Source organism: Armigeres subalbatus, chromosome 3, assembly GCF_024139115.2.
Source record: "Armigeres subalbatus isolate Guangzhou_Male chromosome 3, GZ_Asu_2, whole genome shotgun sequence".
Taxonomy (NCBI): Eukaryota; Metazoa; Arthropoda; class Insecta; order Diptera; family Culicidae; genus Armigeres; species Armigeres subalbatus.
Window position 1 is genome coordinate 9,163,956 of NC_085141.1, and position 22,062 is coordinate 9,186,017.

The 22,062-nt window shown below is 38.3% G+C and overlaps 1 protein-coding gene across 4 annotated transcripts in view; it reads left to right on the plus strand.

The window, feature by feature from the left end:
* Window positions 1-20,996, plus strand: part of LOC134226093 (tumor necrosis factor alpha-induced protein 8-like protein) — a 94,733-nt gene extending 73,737 nt beyond the window's left edge. For all 4 annotated transcript variants that reach the window (XM_062706639.1, XM_062706642.1, XM_062706640.1 and 1 more), the window contains 2 exons: window positions 17,563-17,717; window positions 17,779-20,996. In XM_062706639.1, the coding sequence (XP_062562623.1) occupies window positions 17,563-17,717; window positions 17,779-18,192 (569 nt within the window). In that variant the 3' untranslated portion in view covers window positions 18,193-20,996. The remainder of the gene's footprint in view (window positions 1-17,562; window positions 17,718-17,778) is intronic.
* Window positions 20,997-22,062: the final 1,066 nt, after the last annotated feature.

The following is a 22,062-nucleotide window of genomic DNA, read 5'->3' on the forward strand; positions in this document are numbered from 1 at the left end:
TAATCGTGGGGAGATACAATCACTACGAAATTGGTGTATAACCGATACATAAACATTTGGTCAAAATTTCATTTAATTTTAAGAAAGTCGATTGCACGTTTGCATTTTTTTTTTCGGTCACTTCATATGGAATGACCCATATGGGAGTTGCTTTCCAACCTCAATATTCACAGTCCGAGAGCTCTAGACTACCCAATGGTCAATTACGGCGCCGGCCATGTCCTTACGGTCTGTTGGGGATGGGTAGGAAATTATGAAGCAATCTCACTCGCCTACTGCAAGCCGAGAGCACCTCTGCATTTGCCACAAGATAATGCGGAATTCAATTGGAATTTGGGGGATTAGGTGCTATGGCAGTGGTTCGTCTTGGTTAATGAATTGATTATTTACAGAAATCGAGTTTTTCTGTTCATTTCCAATTCAAACAGAATACAAGAATAGTATAATCAAGGTAGAAGTTGGAAACGGTATGGACTCCATTTCCAGTCCTAGCTAAAACATGAGAAGTATAGAGAAAGATACAGAGTAGGAAATGGAACGGGCCTGGGATTGAACCCACGACCTGCTGCGTTTGAAGCAAAAGTGGCATCCATTGTACCTCCAAGTCCGTCAGCAAATAACTTCAACGCCGTTATAGCGACGAACCCACAAATATTAGGGAATTTTACCGAACAATCTACTAACGCCAATAACGCTAATTTCGATAAGGTCTCATGTTGGCCATCTTGTACAACAGCTGATGATAGTTTGCAATATTCGTTTCGTTCAAAAGATTCATGTTGCTTGGGTGAAAAATGTTCGTCGAGATTGATTATGGCGGTCTTGTAAGGGTCAATTCCTTTTTCTTTGCCTTCGGTAACATCTGCTCCGTCAATTGAATAAAATAAATCCTGATGTTCGAGACCCCCTTTGGCAAGTAGTACATTCTTGATCTTTGACGAATTTGTCTCCTCGCTAGCTGCCACAATGACCTCAAAATTTCGCTTCCAGCGCATCCATTCTTTACGGGTTTGCGTCTCAGGAAGGTGGTTGAATTTAAACGGGTTTATGTTCCAGCTTTCCATTTTGAATTTCTATTACTGAAAATTTATTGTAAAATTACTCATTTAAATGGTTGCTATGGTAACAGCTTTGCTGTTCTTTGCAAACATTTAGTTTTTTTTTTCAAATATTTATATATAAGGTACAGTGGGGCAAGTGGGTAAAGGAAATCGTATATTTCATGTTCATCAAGTCATAAAAGTTGAAGATAATATTGAAACTGATCATATTTATGACATAACGAATCATCTATCCAATCTTTATATGCCTGCGAACAAGATCTTTGAAAAATACTTTTAGGATACAAAATATTTGGAAAACAAAAAAATCGGTTTCAATTTTTCACTTGCCCCACATGTGGGGTAAGTGAAAAAATGATTTTAAAAGAGGATTTTTCAATATAAGAACACATTTTCTGTTCATATATTTCATGCAAACGATAACTATACTGAATAGAGCATAACTGTGATCTGTTGTGGTGCTTTTTGACACTTCATGAAAGTCATAGGGCACTAAAGTGCCTCCATTAAATGATTTTTATATTTTTATGTTTTCTTTACTTGAATTTTTTGAGATTTAATATCTCATCTCCATTTGTGCCTAACACTACTTTCTATTTCAGGTTTATAGTAAGAAAATGAACTTTGACGATAATGCAGAAAAAATATCTTTGAAATATTCGTCAAACCTGGAATCATATTGTGTTTCATTAACAATCCACTAATGATTTCAGTAGAAGAGTCTACATTACCAAATAAATAAATTTTATAAATTTCAACTAAATAAATCATAATTGTTGATATATTTGCAATAGTAGTGATTCTTCTATTTGAGCTATATAAGTAACATTTTTTCACGAATTATTTATCAAACATGGATTATTTAAAACACTGACATGCTTGGCACTTTGGGTTCCTGATTTAGTATTACCACGTATCACTGTAAAAACCAAAAGCCTTCGAATGAGTTCGAATTGGTATTATTTGTTTATATACGCTTAATAGAAATTATTTGTGTTTGGAAAAATAGAGAAATGCATTCAGTGTCGGAAAATTTTCACTTGCCCCACCCATGGTAAAAAACAGGCAAAGCAATAAAATATTTTTTTCAAAATTTATGATGTTCATATAAATATTTTAGTGGCTGGAATTCAAAACTACAAAGAAAACCAACTTATCAATGCACTAATTGAATGTGTTATGGAAACCAACATAACAAAATATTTGTATTTATTGACACGCAAAACAACTTGTGCAAAAGATAAACTTGAAAGGTTAATAAACTTTTACTCTCGCATGTTGAAATGGTTCATTATTTCATGTTTCACTTATTCAACGCATTGATTTGAATGGCCTTGTATGATTGTGAAGTGAAATTGAATAATTCTGTGCTTCATCAGTTAAATACTCGCGTTTTTTTTCACTAATCCCATTTACCCACTTACCCCACTGTACCTTATTGCTCACAATGACAAAGTGTCCAGCTTAATAGCAGTAAATCTCTTTTTTTCTACCCACGGTAGCGGCTTTATACCTTTCCTTGTTGCTAGCAGCGGAGTGTCCTGCTTATAGCAGTTGTACAAAAAATTGTAAAACCATTATTTAATAACTTATCTCATACCAATCGTAAATCCTTCTTCGCTAGATCGGGGGAAATATTTGATAATGGGTGTTAGATAATGAAAATTGTAGATTCGAGCCTTAATCCTCGTCGCCAGATGTGGTACCTTGAATAAAACCCGAACAACACACATGTTGTAAATCAGTTGATGATACTCATATATGACCAAATTTGGTCATATATGAGTTATTGCAACTAAATCTCGCTTATCTTTTCAAAAGGACCTAAGTAACATTTTTTCATGAATTAATTTTAATAGCGCAATCAACAGAACAACATGAAAGCAATTGATTGCTGTATTCAAATTAATTCATGAAAAAAATGTTACGCAAATGTTAAAAAAGTTAAGCGAGAAATCAACGTGAATTGTGCTGCTAGGGAAAACATCCGTTATGTTGTGACGCATACAATAATCTGATTTATTATTCCATCAACCGTCCATACCATAGCCTACTAGAACAATCCACTAACACACCCCAACAACGGGTTGGGTGGATTTGTACAGAGTGTGAAAAAATCAGTGCACTTAATTGCACCCAAATGGTCAAACAATCTCGATGAATCAGAAATCATCTGCCGCTTGGTGTTAACGCTGTTCGCCGATATACAAATCTTGAATCCGTACTCATCTTCCGTGCGCTACCATACTGCGTGAGCATACTCAATGCCTTTACCAATTATTCCTGTTCCGAAAGCTTGATTGAAGATGTGCTTCGATAGAAGTGCTTCGCTGTTGAACGTCCACTTTCTGAGCTCAAATCCCGCTGAACCCAGAATTTTGCTCACCTGTTCCTTAACCGCCTCCGGATAAATCTTCTCGTAGGGCCTAGCTACCTCTCGCATGGCCTTAATATCTTGATACGGGGCTGTCTTGTTTCGGTACGTTACCGTACGGAATCTGTAGTGCTGCACTTGAGCTGCTTCGTCGAACCAAAGAATTCGTTTGTAATCACGACCCTCTTTGTGTACCCAAACTTGGCAGTAAATTTTTGTCACATCGCCGGTAAATGCCACTTGGTGTGACCGATCTACATTATTTTGGTCTCGCACAATTTAAAACTTCTTCTTCTATCAAGTTGTGATCGGCATGATTTCCGGGAAATCCGGATTTCTAGGGACATGTCCTATTTAGATGATATTGATCCTTGATTTCGGTAGGTAGTCCGCAATATGGGTGTTGCGGGAGGTTCCAGAATTCGCCGATTCTTTCAGCAGACAGACAAATTAATTTGTCAATGGTCAGCTACAAAGCTGTTATAAAATGTTTATTGAACATAATATTAACATAAATATACAGATTTGATTTTCACTTACATATTCGGTGTTAGAATAACAGAGCTCAATTGACTCTTACTGTTCAGATACCTCCTCACATAACAACTATCGGTGTCTGGATAATGTCACAGCTATAAAGCTTATTCTAGGGGTGCTAAAGTTGTTTTGGCATATTAATTCAAATTTAAGATGCGATATAAAATGCAACACTCCCCCCCGTAACACTTCTACTTCATATGTAGATGTTTTACAGATTTTCTTAATATTTGAATACAGTACAGATTTGATTACTTAGAAAAATGCTTACACAAAACTGACATCTAAGTATCACTGACTCATACAGACACATTACACATATTATGTTTAAATATATTATTTCTTATGCATCCCTATATCACTACAAACCTCGAAAATAAATTTCTGTGTTCGCTTTACGCTGTTTTGCTACTTGCTGATTCTCAAAAAAGCACAATAGACTAACCACATGGCAAAGACAATTGAACGTGCTATCAACTACTCCTATTCGGTTTGGTGGCACCAGTAAAGGCGATCGGAATTTGCAATTTATCATTGTCCTACTGTAGACAATCTGCGGTTCCCTTGCTCACTGGTTTGTGTCCATCCACGTCGTTCTGAGTAAATTGCACAGCAGCCGCACTATACACATGATTGCAGCACAGACTCCTGCCCGCGTTGTCAAATGACTTTAGCCATGAGTATTCATTGCCATTCTGAATGATGATTGTCCTCCAATGACTAATAAAAGGATCTATTGAGCGACTCCCAGGATTGCCCTTCGTGCATCTCGCGGTGAAGAACTGGTCTGAGATATGGTCCCTCTAGTTGGATCATATTGTACCATCGGAGAAAACCAATTCGTTGAATGATTTTATTGCAACGAATATCTTTGTAGTGTTGCGGGAGGTTCCAGAATTCGCCGATTCTTTCAGCAGACAGACAAATTAATTTGTCAATGGTCAGCTACAAAGCTGTTATAAAATGTTTATTGAACATAATATTAACATAAATATACAGATTTGATTTTCACTTACATATTCGGTGTTAGAATAACAGAGCTCAATTGACTCTTACTGTTCAGATACCTCCTCACATAACAACTATCGGTGTCTGGATAATGTCACAGCTATAAAGCTTATTCTAGGGGTGCTAAAGTTGTTTTGGCATATTAATTCAAATTTAAGATGCGATATAAAATGCAACAATGGGTATCAAACTTCTTGTAACTTCATCAGCAGATTTCGTGCGTTTTTTAATAGAATCGTTTCTGTTGATTTTTTCGCTGTAGTTTGGAGTTTGGAGTTTGTTTGGAGAAGACGTTAGATATAACAAGGGAGAAAATCTGTAAAATGATTAATCCACCTAAAAGTGAGATAAAAAATTGGCTTAACCATCGAAACCAGATATAAGCCTAGTGTCTTCAGGAAAGTTGTAGTGGATGGTATTTCAAGCCCTTTTGCCAAAGACACTCTATACCTATGACTTATATAGAACGAGATATGTGACATTTTCTGTGGAAGGTCCCTGAAATTAGTTTTTCGAGCATAACTTTTTTTCTATGTTTCAGGCATTTTTACCACCTTCTACAAAGTTGTTTAGCTAACACGTTAGCTACACGTTTTTGTAGAACATTGCGAAGCTCTATCTCTTGAAATTGAAAAGTTATTTGAGAAAATGTGTTTTTTCTAGGGGTGTTTTAGAATTGTGTAACTTGTTCCGGCGCAAAATGGCGCACACAACTTTTTAGTACACTGAAACTGCTGTATGTCTACTCTACTCTTACACGAAATTACACGTGAGTTATATAGATTTCAAATGTCTCACTTTTTGCTCTACTTGTACACTACGTTTATGTAAATGCTATAGGATCACAATAAAAATTAACCTTCCTCCCTTATTCTAATTTCAACAGTGCTTCTCAGCCAAATAGCGCTGAGTTACTATATTTGCGATCCAGTTACTATATTTGCTTGGACTCGTGCCTTTGTTTTACGTTGGACCCGTTTGCGGAAGTAAAATTCCGACAAGCGGTGGTAATCCTGCAAGGACACCGTTCTGGGTAAAAACCTCTTAGAAGGTCACGTCTTCACGCTCAGCAATGAGTATTAACAAAAACAAGAGGAAGGGGGAATCTCTGAATTCTCCACTTCCTTCAGAGAAACAAGGTTTCAAGACCGTCCCGCCCAAGCGCGGAGAAAATAGAAAGAAGCTGGAGACATCAGATATTCCTTCTAACTCTAACATACAACACAATTCTTCTCCTATCGAACTGAGCAATCAGTACGATTTGATTAATGACGAAATTGAGCAAATCGAATCTACCTCTAGCCCAGGTGATTCGATCTATGCAAAAAAGAGGAAAAGATTCCACCAATTGTGGTATCTGTTGTCGAGTGTTCTGGTTTTATGAATATGATTTTGAGTAACCTTCAGGGGATCATTTCAGATTGCCAGGAAGGGTGACTGCCGCGTTTTGCCGGGATCCTTTGGCGATTGCAAACGTCTTCTTCAGTATTTAACTGAGAAGCGCCATAAATTCTTCACATACGATGCAACGATTCACATACATAAAACTGAGCGATTGTTCAAAGTCGTCTTGAAAGGTCATAATTATCATAATCTTTTCTCAGCATAAACATTTTTCTCAATCATCACCGACGACTATCACAGATGATACTTGGATTGCTACCTCAATTCAAAAAGCTGCTCACCCGCGCGCGTTTGCGGTTAAGCTTGAGCTCATCGTACGGTTGTCATCATCATTGGTAGCGTTCAAAAGAATTTGTTTAAAAAATTTGGTAGAACAGGTTTGTTGACATACAGTAAAAATGAGAGATAAAATTTCCATTGTGCGATTCTCTCATTTCCTCTTAATGCCAGTCACTAGCAGCAGCAAAACTAAAGTAAGAACATTGCGAGAAAATTTCATTTGTGCGACAATTTTCAATACAGCAAACAAAACCTTCTTCTTTATAAAATGATGGTCCTGAAAAAGGACCGATTATCAAACCGCTCTTCAAGGAATATCGAACAAAGGGCTCGCGCGGGAGGTTGCTGACGTCGGCCACGCGATTATTTATATCAAACCGGATCTGCAGCACCCGTCAATTACATGAGCGAGCACCACTGATGTCGATCCATCCACAAAGAACAACAAAGGGGCTGGGTATCGGGCTCACTAAATTGATTATAAGAAAGCAGCGCGCGCGAGCGAGCCCTTTTGTTCGAGATTCTTTGAAGAACGGCCCGTGCATCGACATCAATGGCAGTTGTCGGAGTCTTTTTTTTTTGTTTCTTGAGTAAGGGTACACGGAAATCTGCAACCAGACACCTGAGGAGGTAACTCAAGTAGTGTGGGGATGAGTGTCATAGTAATGCTCACCCGACCCACTAAAACCAAAACCCTTTCACCAGTCCGTATCCCCCCGGCCCGCAATCAAGCAATAGACGTCGAGGGGGGGGGTGGCTATCGAGAACGCTCACGCCAAAAGGCATAATAAAACACACAACATCGACTTATGGGTGGTAACCTCAACCACCCGTCGATCGCGAGCCGTGTTAGAGGCCTAAAGGTCTTTATCACTGACTAGCGTATTGGAGACGAGCACCCCGGCAACAACATTCCGCGAATAAACCGCAACGACCTCCGTATTTACATACGGGGGCAACCGCAGCTCACCCGCGACAAGTTTGCTGCCGGGGTGACCCCGCTCACCCCCCCGTTCACAGCATGATAGGGTCTCTACTGCAGACGTTGGATTTGTTCAAGACGCCACCACCGCTGCAGCTTCGACATAATCTGTCTAGCTGCCGTGTTCACACCATTCCATATAACTTCATCCCGGCACATCCTCTCAATGAGGTTGTCCGGGGTTGTGTCCATGCCGCTGATAAGCAGCATGTCACGTCGTTCAACATCAAATCGCGGGCATGCGAACATCACATGCTCTGCCGATTCCTCTACGCCCATGCACTCCGGACAATCCGCAGAGTCTGCGAATCCGAATCTATGCAAGAACTTCTTAAAGCAGCCATGTTCAGATAACACCTGTGTTAGGTGGAAATTAACCTAACCATGTTTTCTATTCACCCAGTGTGACACCTCCGGAATCAGTCTGTGGGTACAAAGACCTTTGACTGCAGTGTCTCACGCTCTTTGCCATTCGAGCAGCGTGGCTGCTCTCTTGACACGTCGCACTTGCACCACGTCTCGGTCGTTAAAACACTCCACATCCTCCTCCAGCAGGATGTCTATCGGCATCATACCAGCAATGACGCAGTATGCGCTTACAACCCGCAAACACATCTGTCGATGTACTCTGATAAGTTTCTTTACATTGTACTCGGCTTCTAGTGCCACGGATTATGTTGAAACGCCATATCGAATAATTGACAACGCAACACCCGCTATCAATTTGCGTACCTGACTATGCACCGCCGACCTAACGGAGTTAACTGTGTAGGTCCCAACCCTTATCTTCGCCTGCTGCAACCCATGATGGGTATGCACGACCACGACCTCTGTCTTGTGGTGTGCTAGGGATAACCTCCTCGAGTTGAGCCATTCCTCGACCCTGCCGATCGCATAAGAAGCTTTGAGCTCAACTTCCTCGAGAGTGTCGCCAGCTACCCCATCCGCAAAGCCTTCTATCTTCACACCGGCCGGGAGACTTAAGCGTAATACTCCATCGTACATGATGTTCCACAGAACCGGTCCGAGGATCGATCCCTGTGGAACACCGGCTGACACTACCATCGATTGCTGCCCATCGACAGTGTCGATTAGCAAATAAACTTTTCAGAATTCTACACAGATAATCCGGGACTTTCAAGCGGTGCAAAGAGTCAGCTATAGCTGCCCAGCTCGCATTGTTAAAGGCATTTTTTACATCTAGTGTAATCAATGCACAGTACCTAATTCCTCGCCTATTCAAACCTCTTGCTATCTTAGCCGTTCCGACTACCGATCGAATCGCTTCGACGGTGGAACGACCTTTACGGAAGCCATACTGGTTGTTTGATAACCAGTACGCTCGGTATACGTCGACAATCTGTCGAATGTCACCATGAGAATGTGCTTCGTAATGTGGTAAAATTCTCTCAATATTAAATTTGCTCTTGTATATAATAGTGGATTAAGAGAGAGAAGTGAAATATTCTCGCAAGATTGGGAGAATCGGTTGGTTGCTGTTTAGTGATTGTGAATGCTCAACAAGGTCTTAAGAAGCATAAGTCAATTCTTCTCAGAGCCCCCATTTGAAACGGAAGAGTTACCCAACTAACATTTAATGTCAATGTAAACGTTATTTCAACTCGTCTATACGGCTTCAAGCTGAATATGTGTGCTATACATATGATCAAGAACTTCTATTCAATTCTTTTACCAGCAAATCTGGCGAATCTATTCAGCTGTTTTTGACGTGCCTGCACAACTACTTTACAGCATGTTACACATTTTTTCTCAATCTTTATTCAACCATTTAGTAATATAATTCGCTTCAATGGCGCTTATTCAGATTTTTTGAATATGGTCAATAAGTTTTATACAGCCACTGAATTCAATTTGATTAAATATTATTTGAGAGGACAGTAAATTTCGGAATTTATTTAATGTTCTTTTTTTGTTGTGAAAACTGAAATATAAATTTTGTTGCTACACGCAAAACTGAAAGTATGCTCTTTTGTGGAGAAGTATGCACTTTTGCGGGAGAATGGGACTACCCACAAAAGGAGTAAAATTTGATACATAAAAAGCATAAGTTTTACACATTTTTATTGTTTTTATGAATAAAAGTTAATCATTTGTGAATAAAATATAGTCATAATTGTGCATAATATTTATTCCTTTTTGTGTGTAGTCCCATTCTCCCACGAAAGAGCGTACTTTGAAGTCATATTTGAATACTTCATATTCAAAAGAGCATACTTCACAGTCTTTTGTGTGTAAACTTTTTTAGTAGTGTACCTAGATTCGAACTCCTGATCTCCTGATTCAATGGCCGCTGCTCTGTCATCACCGTCACTTTGACATATGTAAATAACAAATAAAATTATGGATGTGCTTCTTCGCATACCCTATAGGTTGTTTTACTAACGCTATCTTCAGATTCATGCTGTATAAACGTTAGAAACAAGCCTACATAAGGCTATCTGACGTTTAATCGTCTTTCTCTTGCACGCGCACGGAAAGGATAGGGTTTGTTTTCATACGGAAACGCTTCCGAAGCGTTTCCGTATGAAAACAAATCCAATTCCGTCTGTGCGCGAGCAAGAGAAAGATGATAAACGTCAGATAGCCTCATGCTGCTTTTAGCACATAAGCTTAAAAATTATGCTTTCAGCATATTTCAACCATTATTCAAACATCTATCAGCCTGTTCTGTTGGCTAACTTTCATGCATCTTCAATTGCTGCAATTGTTTTAGGCAACATTTTCTCGATCTGTATAGATGCTACTCTGCTACTAATCGTTTAACAGCAGCCGTCAACAGAAATATCGCTTCTAAATAGCTTGTTTTCTTACACTATCTGCTATAAGAGCAGGTGAATACCTTTGTAGCTGCATTACAGAAATCAATAGCTCATACACAGCTCCAGCAACAAAAATCAAATGTAAACATTGCGGCAGGGATGCCAGATACATTTTTAATAAGTCTGTATCAATCTCAGCAAAATGTCTGTATTTGTCTGTATACACTAAGAATAATCTGCACGTAATACATATGTGTACACTAATAGATTGTGATCAGCCAACTTCACACTTGTGATTCATTTGTTTGGCTAATAAAAATCGTGCTTCGCTAATGAAAAGTATGTGCAGCTGCTGATGATATATATTACACTAATTAGTTTTAAGTGCGTCTAGGGATAGTGGATAGTTATGTGTGCACATATAAATCTTAAAATAAAAATTTATGGATTTTCGCCGATAAATATGTGCGGATTATCCTCAGTGTAGAGACAATTATTGAAAAACAGTGCACTTTTGAAAACGTAGAATATCGAAGTTACAATAATCAAAAAGTCATTGTAATACTTAGTCGAGTTAAGTGCGCTTTCGAACAAAATACCACAGAGAAACAGACGTCTCACTCAACACATGTTCCATCGTTCAGCTTTTTAACGGTGGATTCAATTTTTTGTAGGTGGTCGATCGGCCTCTTGAAAGTCTAGAAGCAATCCGTTCGAAAGTAAAGTCCAAAATAATTTCGTTCAGCAGCCCAATAAGGTTCCGGTAGGAAACCCAAAAGAACTCTATTTTGGAAGCCTATAAGAATTTCGTTCAGAAATATAGATTTCCTTCCAGAATCCTAAATCATTTCGTTCGGAAACCCAGAGAAAGGACTCATTTGGATTTACCAACCGAGATTTTTTTTGGTTTTCTGAACAGAGCTTTTTTTCGTAGCTTTATTAATATGATTTTTAAGTTCAGTACAAAGTTCATCACTTAAAGAAGAACTTAACGGAGCTCGTCTTGGCTTTCGGAAAGAACTCTTCTGGGTTTTTTTAAGCGATTCCTTTTGCAGTTCCGAGCTAAATCCTTTCAAGGCTTCGATAGGAAATCGCTCAAGTATTCTAATGGGAATCCCTTGTTCAAAAGCAGAAAAAGATTCCGTTCAGAAGCCCAGAACGCTCCAATCGAAAGTCTAGAAGTATTTCTTTGGAAAGTCCAGAAGGATTCCGTTCGGAAGACCAAAAGTATTCCATTCGTGATTCAAGAAAGATTATGTTCAGAATCCCATCAGAATTCCGTTGGAAGATTCCTTTCGTAAACCCAAAAGAATTTCGTTCGAAAATTTGAAGAGATTCCGTTAGTAAACCCAGGAGGATTACGTTCGGAAGTTCACATAATTCTGTACAGAAATCCGTACGAATGGATGTCTTTTGGGCACCGTAATGGAATTCTTTTTGGGCTTCCGAAAGGGATCATTTTGTGTTTCAGAATGGATGAATTTTGGACTTCTGAATGGAATCTTTTTAGGTTTCACAAAGGAATTAAAGAATCTATCCGTTTGAAATTCTAAAAGGATTCTTTTTGACACCCAAAAGGAATCCCGTTCAGAAGCCTGAAAAGCTCCGCTCGGAACTACAAAATGTTACCGTTTGGAAACTTTATAAAAATCCTTACGAAATCCCATAACAATTTTGTTTGGAAACCCAAAATGGTTTAATTGGATAGCCCAACAGGATTCTGTTTGGCCGCCCAAATTTTTCGAAAACTGAATGTCTGTAAAAGTCTGTAACTTTAATCAAAAGTCTGTATAATGTCTGTAATCTGTATGATGTCTGTATGCAAGATCAAATGTCTGTATAAATACAGACATGTCTGTATGTCTGGCATCCCTGCATTGCGGTTTTGACAAAAGATATTTTAGTTACTAGATAAAGATTGTCGCTGTCGTCGCTGTCCGAAACATCTTTTGCTGGCGAGGATAGGGGAGCTAAATGTCAAAGAAGGAAAATCCACACGGTAACCAGAATGTACTCTTTTAGGACTATAAAGTACCGTCGTTCGGGGTGACATTGGGCCTAGGGGGTAAGATTGGGCCAAAAACGAAAAATGTTTTAACTCCTAATATCTCAGAAACTGTTACGAATTTTGATCAAAACTTCAAACGGATCGAAATTATAGTAAAATTCACGTCTAAGAAATCACAAAACAAATTCCAGGAACTAATTGTGCTCGTACCACAATGCTTGGAATTTGAATGTAAAACTATTGAACGAATGAATCCGTATTAAAATAGTGCCAGTAATGCCCCACAAATCTATTACATAACTAGTTTTTAGATCGATGGATACCTGGTTATCATGTTACGATAATCTGTTGTTGTTTTATCAAATTTTATGAATATTTATATAGCGGTTCTGGTTTTTCGTAGCAACGAGCAATGCACGCTGAAAAGGGGTGAGATTGGGCCAAGCCTTTGGTTGATTTGCCATACATAGTTGGTAAGAGCCGTAATGCAGGCAATTATTTTTAATGAACGATTGAAGGCTTCCCCAGACCTAAGCGATTTCATCGCCGCGACGGCGACAATTAGTCGCCGCGATTCTGTCGTTGGGTCGCACCAGGCAATGTTCTAGTTACGCTTCCATACCAACGGCGACAGAATCGTTGTCGCCAAGCGATAGAATCGCGTCGCGACTGTCGCGTCGCGTGTGTTTGGGGGAACCTTGAATCGTTGCATCGTCACAGTTGAGCTTTATTGTACTTGGCCCAATGTCACCCCCTGTGAGGGGTGAGAATGGGCAAATTGTTAAACAGCATATAACTTTGAAGAATTTCCCTAATTTATTATTTTTTCCCCACACAGTGGTAAATTCGTCGTTCAAGCTTGTTCCAAACTAATTTAAACTTGATTCCAATGTTAACTACTAGAGCTTTGTAACATTTATTTGGAGCATATCACATTTTGGCCCAATGACACCCCCGTTGGCGGTACGCATAATCCTGGAAAAGTGGAACTACGCATAAAAGGAGTATATTTCGTTTACTCATTTAGGGGCCATCCACAAAGTACGTCACGCTCCTAGGGGGGAGGGGGGGTTCCGAGCAGCGTGACGACTCTTACAAAAATTTTAAGATGTTAATACAAAAAGTGTGACGAAGGGGGGAGGGGGGGTTGAAAATCGCCGATTTTTGCGTGACGTACTTTATGGATCTTCCCATTATGAGTATATAGCCTATACGTCACGAGTATATAGCCTATAAGGCTATCTGACGTTTAATCATCTTTCTCTTGCACGCGCAAGGAAAGGATAGGATTTGTTTTCATACGGAAACGTTTCGGAAGCGTTTCCGTATGAAAACAAACCCTATCCCGTCTGTGCGCGTGCAAGAGAAAGAAGATAAACGTCAGATAGCCTTATACGTCGTTACGAGTATATAGCCTATACGAAACGAAGCATGCGTCTTTTTTACTCCCAACAACAAAGATGAAAATGTATACTTTTTACCCCTTATTATAAATTATTCGATTTTAAAAAAGAAAACGATTTCTTCATTTTTAACAAATAATAATAAAAGAGAGCTCTTATGTATATATTTATTCAATAATAAAGTGATTCATATGAAACGATTGTCGTACGACTGTGTCCCACATGAACATACTCCCACAGACAAACAGACGTAACACTAGAGAAATTACCATCCACCATGACTTCAACGATCAATTTGAATTTGTTTGCTCGCATCGTATCGTATGCATACGATTTGACAGCTTGGTACCTAACATGTTCCGGACAGCAGAACAAAGGGAACCGAAGCGACAATCTTTATCTAGTAACTAAAATATCGTTTGTTTTAACGTTCCATACTGATAAGCTATTTAAAAAAGCAGTATAAAGTTTACCTAAACGTTGTGTAATCTTCAAAGATACAGAAGTTACCTAAAAGCTTCGTTAGTTCATTTATAGCGCCATTACGCTATATTTTTAGTGATATAACAATAGCGAAAACGTTTTCATTGTGAATGCTACTCACCGTAATATGGGAAGTTGCTAACAAGCAACTCAATTACATACATGAGCTCTTAACTGATAAACTTTGTTGCTAATTCAGACAGAGCTGTTTTATGGCTATATGAAAGCTGCATAAACGATAAAAGATGAAATATTATTTATTGAATATATTATTTGCGGAGGCTTTTCTTTTATTCAGCATTGGCTGCTTTTATTCAAATATAATACAGCCAAAGCCTAGCAGTTGATGCTTTTAGCACCAACATTGTTAGTTGGATAATAAACATAGAAAATTTATAAGCATCGGTAGCTGCTGCAGCCATTTAGTGGTAGGAAATGAAATTTTCCTTTCAAATTTGGATAATGGTTTGGTTGCTATCAGTGATTGTAAAGGCACATCAACACGTGTATATCGTTTCTTTTCATGATCCCCATTTTAATCGAAAGATAGTTGATTTGAGACGAATTGTCTCTTCAAATTGAAAGTTGCTATTATGGCGTCGGAGTTGTCCGTCGGCGGTGGTTGCTGCATAAAAACTATTTGCCGTGCTATCGTCTGTATCCATTCAGTAGTATAAAGAAAAATCTTTTCCCAAATATAGCATCACAATCAAACACGGCAGATCACACCCTTCTCTTGGTATAGTAAATGTTTTAAATTTTGCGCCTTTGCAATGAATTATTAGCAGTGGCTGATTTTCTACCCGACGCTGTCACATCCAGGCACTATAGTATATGCGTAAAATAGCCAGCATGAGTTAACCGCCAGAAGTTTGTATGGCGAAAGACATCTAACGCGGGTTTTCTCAACAGTAAGAACTTTTCACGAAAAACTATTCGGTACCAGTCATGTAGGAAGGTGTCCGCTACTATGCCTACCAAATATTTTTTCGATTAAGGAGCTTATTTTCGAGATATTAAACATTAGATGCCTTTCGACATACTGATTTCCAAAAGTTAACTCCTAGTGTGCCGCTGTAAGCACGCTCAAAGCAGGCGATTCATTACTAACAGCATGTGAGCAACGATTTCACTTGAATGATATTCTTACTGACGACCTGGGTGCTGCGGATAGAACCGCTTTTCTGCGCTCAAGCGAGTAGAGGAATATTTTGAAATCACTCCCATAAACAAAATTATTTTGCAGTTACTCGGCTGTCAAACATTTCCCGCTCTTCGAATTTCTCTTTCCACGCTGCATGAGGGCGCACAAATGCGCTAGACTCTACATGACTTAACGATTGTTTACATACATTCATGCTCCAATCAGCTGCTGAATCTCAAGAAATTTCGTAACGAGTGCTTTTTAGTTGCATTCCTACTAATTTTCCACTCGAAATATAATGTGAGAATATTTGTTACAAAGAATACAAAACTCAAACAAAGTTTATTTTTATTTTTTCACCAAATAATAACAATACTTCTCAATATTAGATCAGAAACGAACATAACCACAATCTTCAATGTTTGGCTCCGGCACAATAGCAAATTTTGGCTTCAGTTTGACAACCAAATCGATTCTATCCGCACCACCCAGCTGACGACGAGTTTTCTTTTTTGGCCGCCATTGTTGGAACAATTTTCACTTTGGTGGACATTTTCGGTAAAAAAAATTCTCTTCTGTATATAATGGTGGTCCTAACAAAGAAGATGATTCGTTGTAACGGACACCAGATGGCTCACGCTCCGTAAAATCTCTATCGGAAATGACGTGCTGATGCTGATGCCACGATCGCCACAGACACCACCGAACGCCACCGAGCCGTTGTTACTAGATCGCTACCAGACGATCCACGCTCTAGCGGAGCGGTCCGCTCGCCGTGAAATCTCGAAAATGACGCGCGCGCAAGACACGACTCTTTTTATGCACAGAGAAAATAAAGCGGTGGGTCAAAAGGTGCGTACGTTACAGCAATCTGATGTCCGTGTTGGGCATGCATGAACGGAATTGGTTGGCTTTGATTTTTTTTACCAGGCGTGAAAGAACTAAAATTTTCAATAGTTTGACGTTGATAATCAATAGTTTTAATACAATTAGCGAATTGGTGGAAAATTTGCGAATTGATTGATATTTAAATCTTAAAAATTCATCGAAAGATAAAGTCGCTATTAACGTTTGAAATCTTACATGATTTCGTGACGGCCCCAGTTTGTAAATTTTCATTTTGCACTCTGTATCCAAGGCTTCCCCTTAGATGAAGTCTACGTCAAAACACTTCGGGCACAGCGAACACTGACGCGATTGCAGGATATCCCTGGTTTTCCTCAATTTCCCCTTGCACCGCACGAAATTTGTCGGCAAGCGTTTTGAGCTGAATTAATCTTTGTGAGTTGCTTTCACTGAGGTTCTGAACGATCGAAGGCTGCTCTTTCACTTGACTTGCACCACACGCGCATTTCGACGGCCAAACAATTTCTTCATAATCCGGGTCTGGAAGACCGCTACTGAGCGCGAGGGAAATATTGACGCAATTAAACTCCGAATAAAACGATTTATTTTCAAATCATTATTTTATAAATTTGTTTGTTTGTTCTCGACGACGTGCGATAATGTTCACGAATTACGTTTTTGTATAAAAAATACTTCGCAAAAAGATGCGCGCTCACGCGCAGGGGGGCGCAATCGCAACCAAACATTTATCCTTAATTATTTTTTCATTTGGTCGGGGTTCAGCCAAATCACACCAAGCGCCAATGAAAAAGTTCCAAGTGTTTTGCCAAACTTTTCGTGTAACAGATTCACTTAATCACAAATCGCGTCGGGCATTGTTCAACGCCATAACTGAGGATCTCCTACAACACATGTACGCATGAATTGACTTAAAATACTTTCCGTTTTCCTTTTGCGAACAAAACATCACAAGTCAGTCAAAAAGCCGCTTGATGCGGTTTGGCTGAGCCCCGACCATTTATGCACTACGAAGTTGGTTTTGTGCATAAGTTTCCATAATATGAATTAAAATGGTATCAAAATCTATGACAACCGATTTAATCATATTTTATTATAATTTGAAATCATGAATAATTGTATGATTAATCAACAATGGTCTCTAGTTTGAATAAGCAACTATTTATAACTATTATAAGCTCATCAGCAACTAATGTTCAGAATTCATTTAAACTATTTCTTCTATTTATTTTCAGTTATGACCGATAATGCATTCAAAGCGAAAGACATCGGTCTCCGAGCCCAGAAGAAGATCCTCTCCCGCATGGCGAGCAAAAACGTGGCCAAGGTGTTCATCGATGGTACTACTGCTTCACTGCTGGACAACGTCTACCGACTAGCAAAAACGCACGTAAGTAAGCTTCCTGCCTTCAAGTATATCTTGTACTCAATTTTTCTTTCCTTTCATATAGACCGGAAGCAAAAAGGACGCCGAAAAGCTAGTCAAGAACATCATCAAAATCGTGATCAAAATTGCCGTCCTGCATCGCAATGGCCAGTTCAGCGCTGACGAGCTGAAGTTGGCCGACCGGTTCCGAGCCAAATTCCAAACCCTACAGATGGCCATCATTTCCTTCTACGAGGTGGACTACAGCTTCGATCTCAACTACATGCTCAAGTCACTGCAGGAGGTGCACGCACTGCTCAAGGGCTGCGTCGAGCGACACTTGACGGACAAATCGATGGGCCGGATCGAGGAGGTGTTCGCGTTCTTCAGCGATCCCACGCTGCTGGAGACAGCCTTCCGGCAGGAATCGCCCTACCGGGACCTGATGGATAAGATCATTGCCGATCTCAACAAAGCGATGGAGAACGGGGATATTTAATGTTTGGGAACAAGTGACGTAGTTGGATAATACAATCAGAGCTTGTTTAGTCGAAATGATTTGTGTGAAAGCAGCGCACGCGAGCGTAAGGCGCATTTTTTCGCACGTAGTGATAATTAGGCAAGAAACTTATGGTATTTTAGTTGCTAGGATATGTGAGGCCTATTTCCAAAGCTAATCACGCTTGCGAATGGTTCTAACACTGTTATAGATATTTCTGTACTGAATTAGATACGGTAAATGGGGGAAGTTGCTTGCCAGCCACGAAAAAAAGGCAAGTCGGTTGAACTAGAGCTAGAATTAGAACTCATTAATGCTTTTCTGTTGTTAATATTATTGAAGTCATTACTGTATTAGACGCCTGTTATTAAATTTCTGCCCGTACCGTTGCTCACAAAATAGTAGTGTGAATGGCACGAACTAATGTAGCATTCAAAGAACAAAAATAGTCATTACCAGATAGGATGAGGTAGTTGAACTTCTTGGAAAAATATTTCGTTTAAATGCGTCTTTTCTTAAGCCGTATTATTGATAGTTTGACACAGTTATCCCCATCAATAAATCTAAATTCTACATTTGCCTTAAACCGAGAAAATATAAATCGCGTACAAACAAAAACCTGTGTATTCATATGCGCTGGGCCGGTCACACCATATGAATAAAGCCTTTAGTCGCATCTAAGTCCCATTTTTGTTAGGCGGAAACAAATGTGCTTATTCTGCGTCTCAAATGACTCGAGAACTGTCGATTTCGTCTCACGTGAGACAACCGTGCAATTTAAATGGGAGATATCGACAATTCTCACTTCATTCAAAGCGCCTCACCTCATACGAGACGCAGAATAGGCACAAAAATCTGCAAAGAAGCTTTAGATTGGAGCACATTATTGTTTCCCGTTGTTTGGCACTTTTGAGAGATATTGTTAATTCTTGTTAACTACGATTTAGTTGAACCGAGTAAAAGTTCCCTTGACCACATGAATTGATCTGTCTCGTGTTTTTCTGAGTCGATTCTTTTACTTATTTAAGGTCAACTTTCCTAAAGAATTCAGAACGCTCCAAACAAAACAAAAATTTAAATACATAAAGTCCTTTCGCCCTATTTTTGACAGATAGTTTTTTTTGTCGAATGCTACCAACACTTTATTTCATTTTTTGTCATTGATTCAATACTGAATAAGTCCACAGAAATATAGGTTTTTGGGGATAGTTGAAAATAAATTAAAGAATCGACTGATACAATAAAACGAAATGAAACTATTTATTGACGGGAAATGTCTATTGTAACAGATTGCATATGAAGGAGTCAATCGCAAAGGGGTGTATGTGACAAAGACTTAGTTTTCATTCAAATATAAACTCGTTTCATATATTTTTGTATGGTAGTTCAAAACATTTTTTTTTTGTAAATTTTGACATTTATTATAAACACTTAATCAGCACATTGCCGCAAAGCTCCAGAACCAAAGCATTTTTTGCTGTAGTCAACTCAATTTTGAACAAAATATTACACCTCTCTACTTCTAACCCCCTTATATGATGATAATATACGTCATTCGTCAGATCAAGTCTAATTACTTTTATCGTGACTATTAGAATATTATAAATTACTACCGAGAGAGAGATCAAAAAGTTCAACGACCAAATCGCACAATTTGATTCTAAGTTTGTGGAAGAAATGGTTGTAAACTGTTTTACTATTAGTCCTATATACTTGATTTTCTTCGCTAAGCACTGGCAAAAAAAAACAAGAACCAAAAAAGGAATTAACATAAAACAAATAGTTTGCACAATAAAATTTCATGTCAAGTTTAACATAATAGTCAAAAAGGCGCATGGTGCGAGTCCTGACCAAATATCAATAAAACTGGTAACATCATACTACTAAAGCATTAACAACCATAAAATTCATCATAAAAATCATTTCCCATTTTTAAACCAGTGCAGCCAGTTTTCTGGATCAAAATCTAAACTAGAACCACCCTAAAAACTCGGTGTTATCGAACTTTGTAAAATTTGCGGAAAAAAAGAGGATCAACGTAAACAACACTGCGCCTATTACGCACACCATACAATTTGGAGAAAAAGCAAAATATACATACACGAACCTGATGACATTATGGTCTAATTTATTGATATTTGGATTAGAAAACAACAACAATATTCTAAGTCATATATTTTATCTACAACACAGTTATAGAGTAGAGTATACCACTGAAAAGAAATACAGAAAAAACATTCATATCAGAAGACCCCCACACATTGGGTGGTCTATATGCGAAATGAAATTTTCCTCAACTTTCAAAGCGTACTTAAAGCAAATATTATCAAAAATAAATGTAAAATAGATTAATTAAACTATGTGGGGTTGATGCAGTTTGGTACTGCAAACTCTAAATCTGGATTTCAACAACTTTCTCCAATAATACTTTTAGTGTGCTAGGTTTTGGAAAAATTTGCTGATGGTAATGGTATTATTTTCGAATACAGAAATACTCACGTATAAGAACCAGCATTTCCGAATTGTCTATAATCCAATGCAAAAAGTTTGACCAAGGGAAACTGCATCTAACCAATAGAATACTTCAACAAATACGGAGGAATATTCAAAGCATAATGTAAGGTGAAACAAAAAAACTTGAGTAAAACAACAAAATCTAGAATGGTTGCCTTTGGATGGGGTATTTGTTAGATTTAATTCTCTGTATAGTTAGTAAACGGATAACACGTGAATGCACCTCCAAATTCACATCAACAACAGATGATATTTTGATCGAAATTGAAAATAAAGAGGATGTAAATCAACGATTTTTATTTTTTTAAATATCGCAATTACCTACTATCAAAGATTATACACACTTTGTTGAAGAATAAATAGCAAGCAAGTTGATACAGTCTGTGACTTCAACCAACCAGGATTATCCTGGATATTGATGTGGCAACGAAGTCCGAATGGACAATGTTGGGAATCACTGAACTACCAACTACCAACTGTTATGTAGTAAGTGGCGACGAGAAAAGTAAATTAGGTATGAGAACATTTCGAGTGTCTTCCCCGGGATTCCCAATGAGGACAGGTCTTATTTGAACAGTCAATTCAAGCCTAATTTTTCATAACGACGTATGTAACAATTGTGAGGATTCGAGAAATCCTTTGCAGAAAGTTGGCAAAGCTTTTTCTAAAACTGTTTTAGAACTAAATCTATTTTCAATATTTATTATTATACAATTATTATATATTTATTATTATATAGAATTATACATACACCGGTATGCTGCACATACGTCGCTGCACACCAAAAATAAATCGCAGATTTCTGTGAGATTTCACCGAAATCTCAGCAGCAGAACTGTTCGGTGAGAATTTTACAGATTTTTTGGTAGTTTTGACAGTTGAACAACGGTAAATACCGCAGAAAATCGGTGAAGTAATTACCGAGCAGATCTGCTGTTGAGATTTCGGTGAATTGAAGAAAAATTCACCGAAATCTGTGAAATGATTTAAGTGTGTGTACATTGGTCGGTATTCAATAGTGCACGATTGAGGCAACTGCAGTTTTATTTTATTTTGCTTTTTTGTTACATAGGTCGCTCTTAGTTCCCATACGTTAATCCGACGTATGTAACAGTGAGACTTTAAAAATAGAAATTTCTACATTTGTCGGATCGTAGAAAGATTGAATTAAAGAATTTAAGGATTTAAAATCAGTAAAATCGATGTGTATTATATAAAGTCGCGTGTGATTGTTATGTTGTATTAAAAACCTCGTTTTGTTTACTTTTGTTACATGCGTCCTTTTAAAAAAAATTATGCTTGAATTGCGCAATTAATTTGGCTCTATTTTTTTGATTGAGACAGAGCAAAACCAGA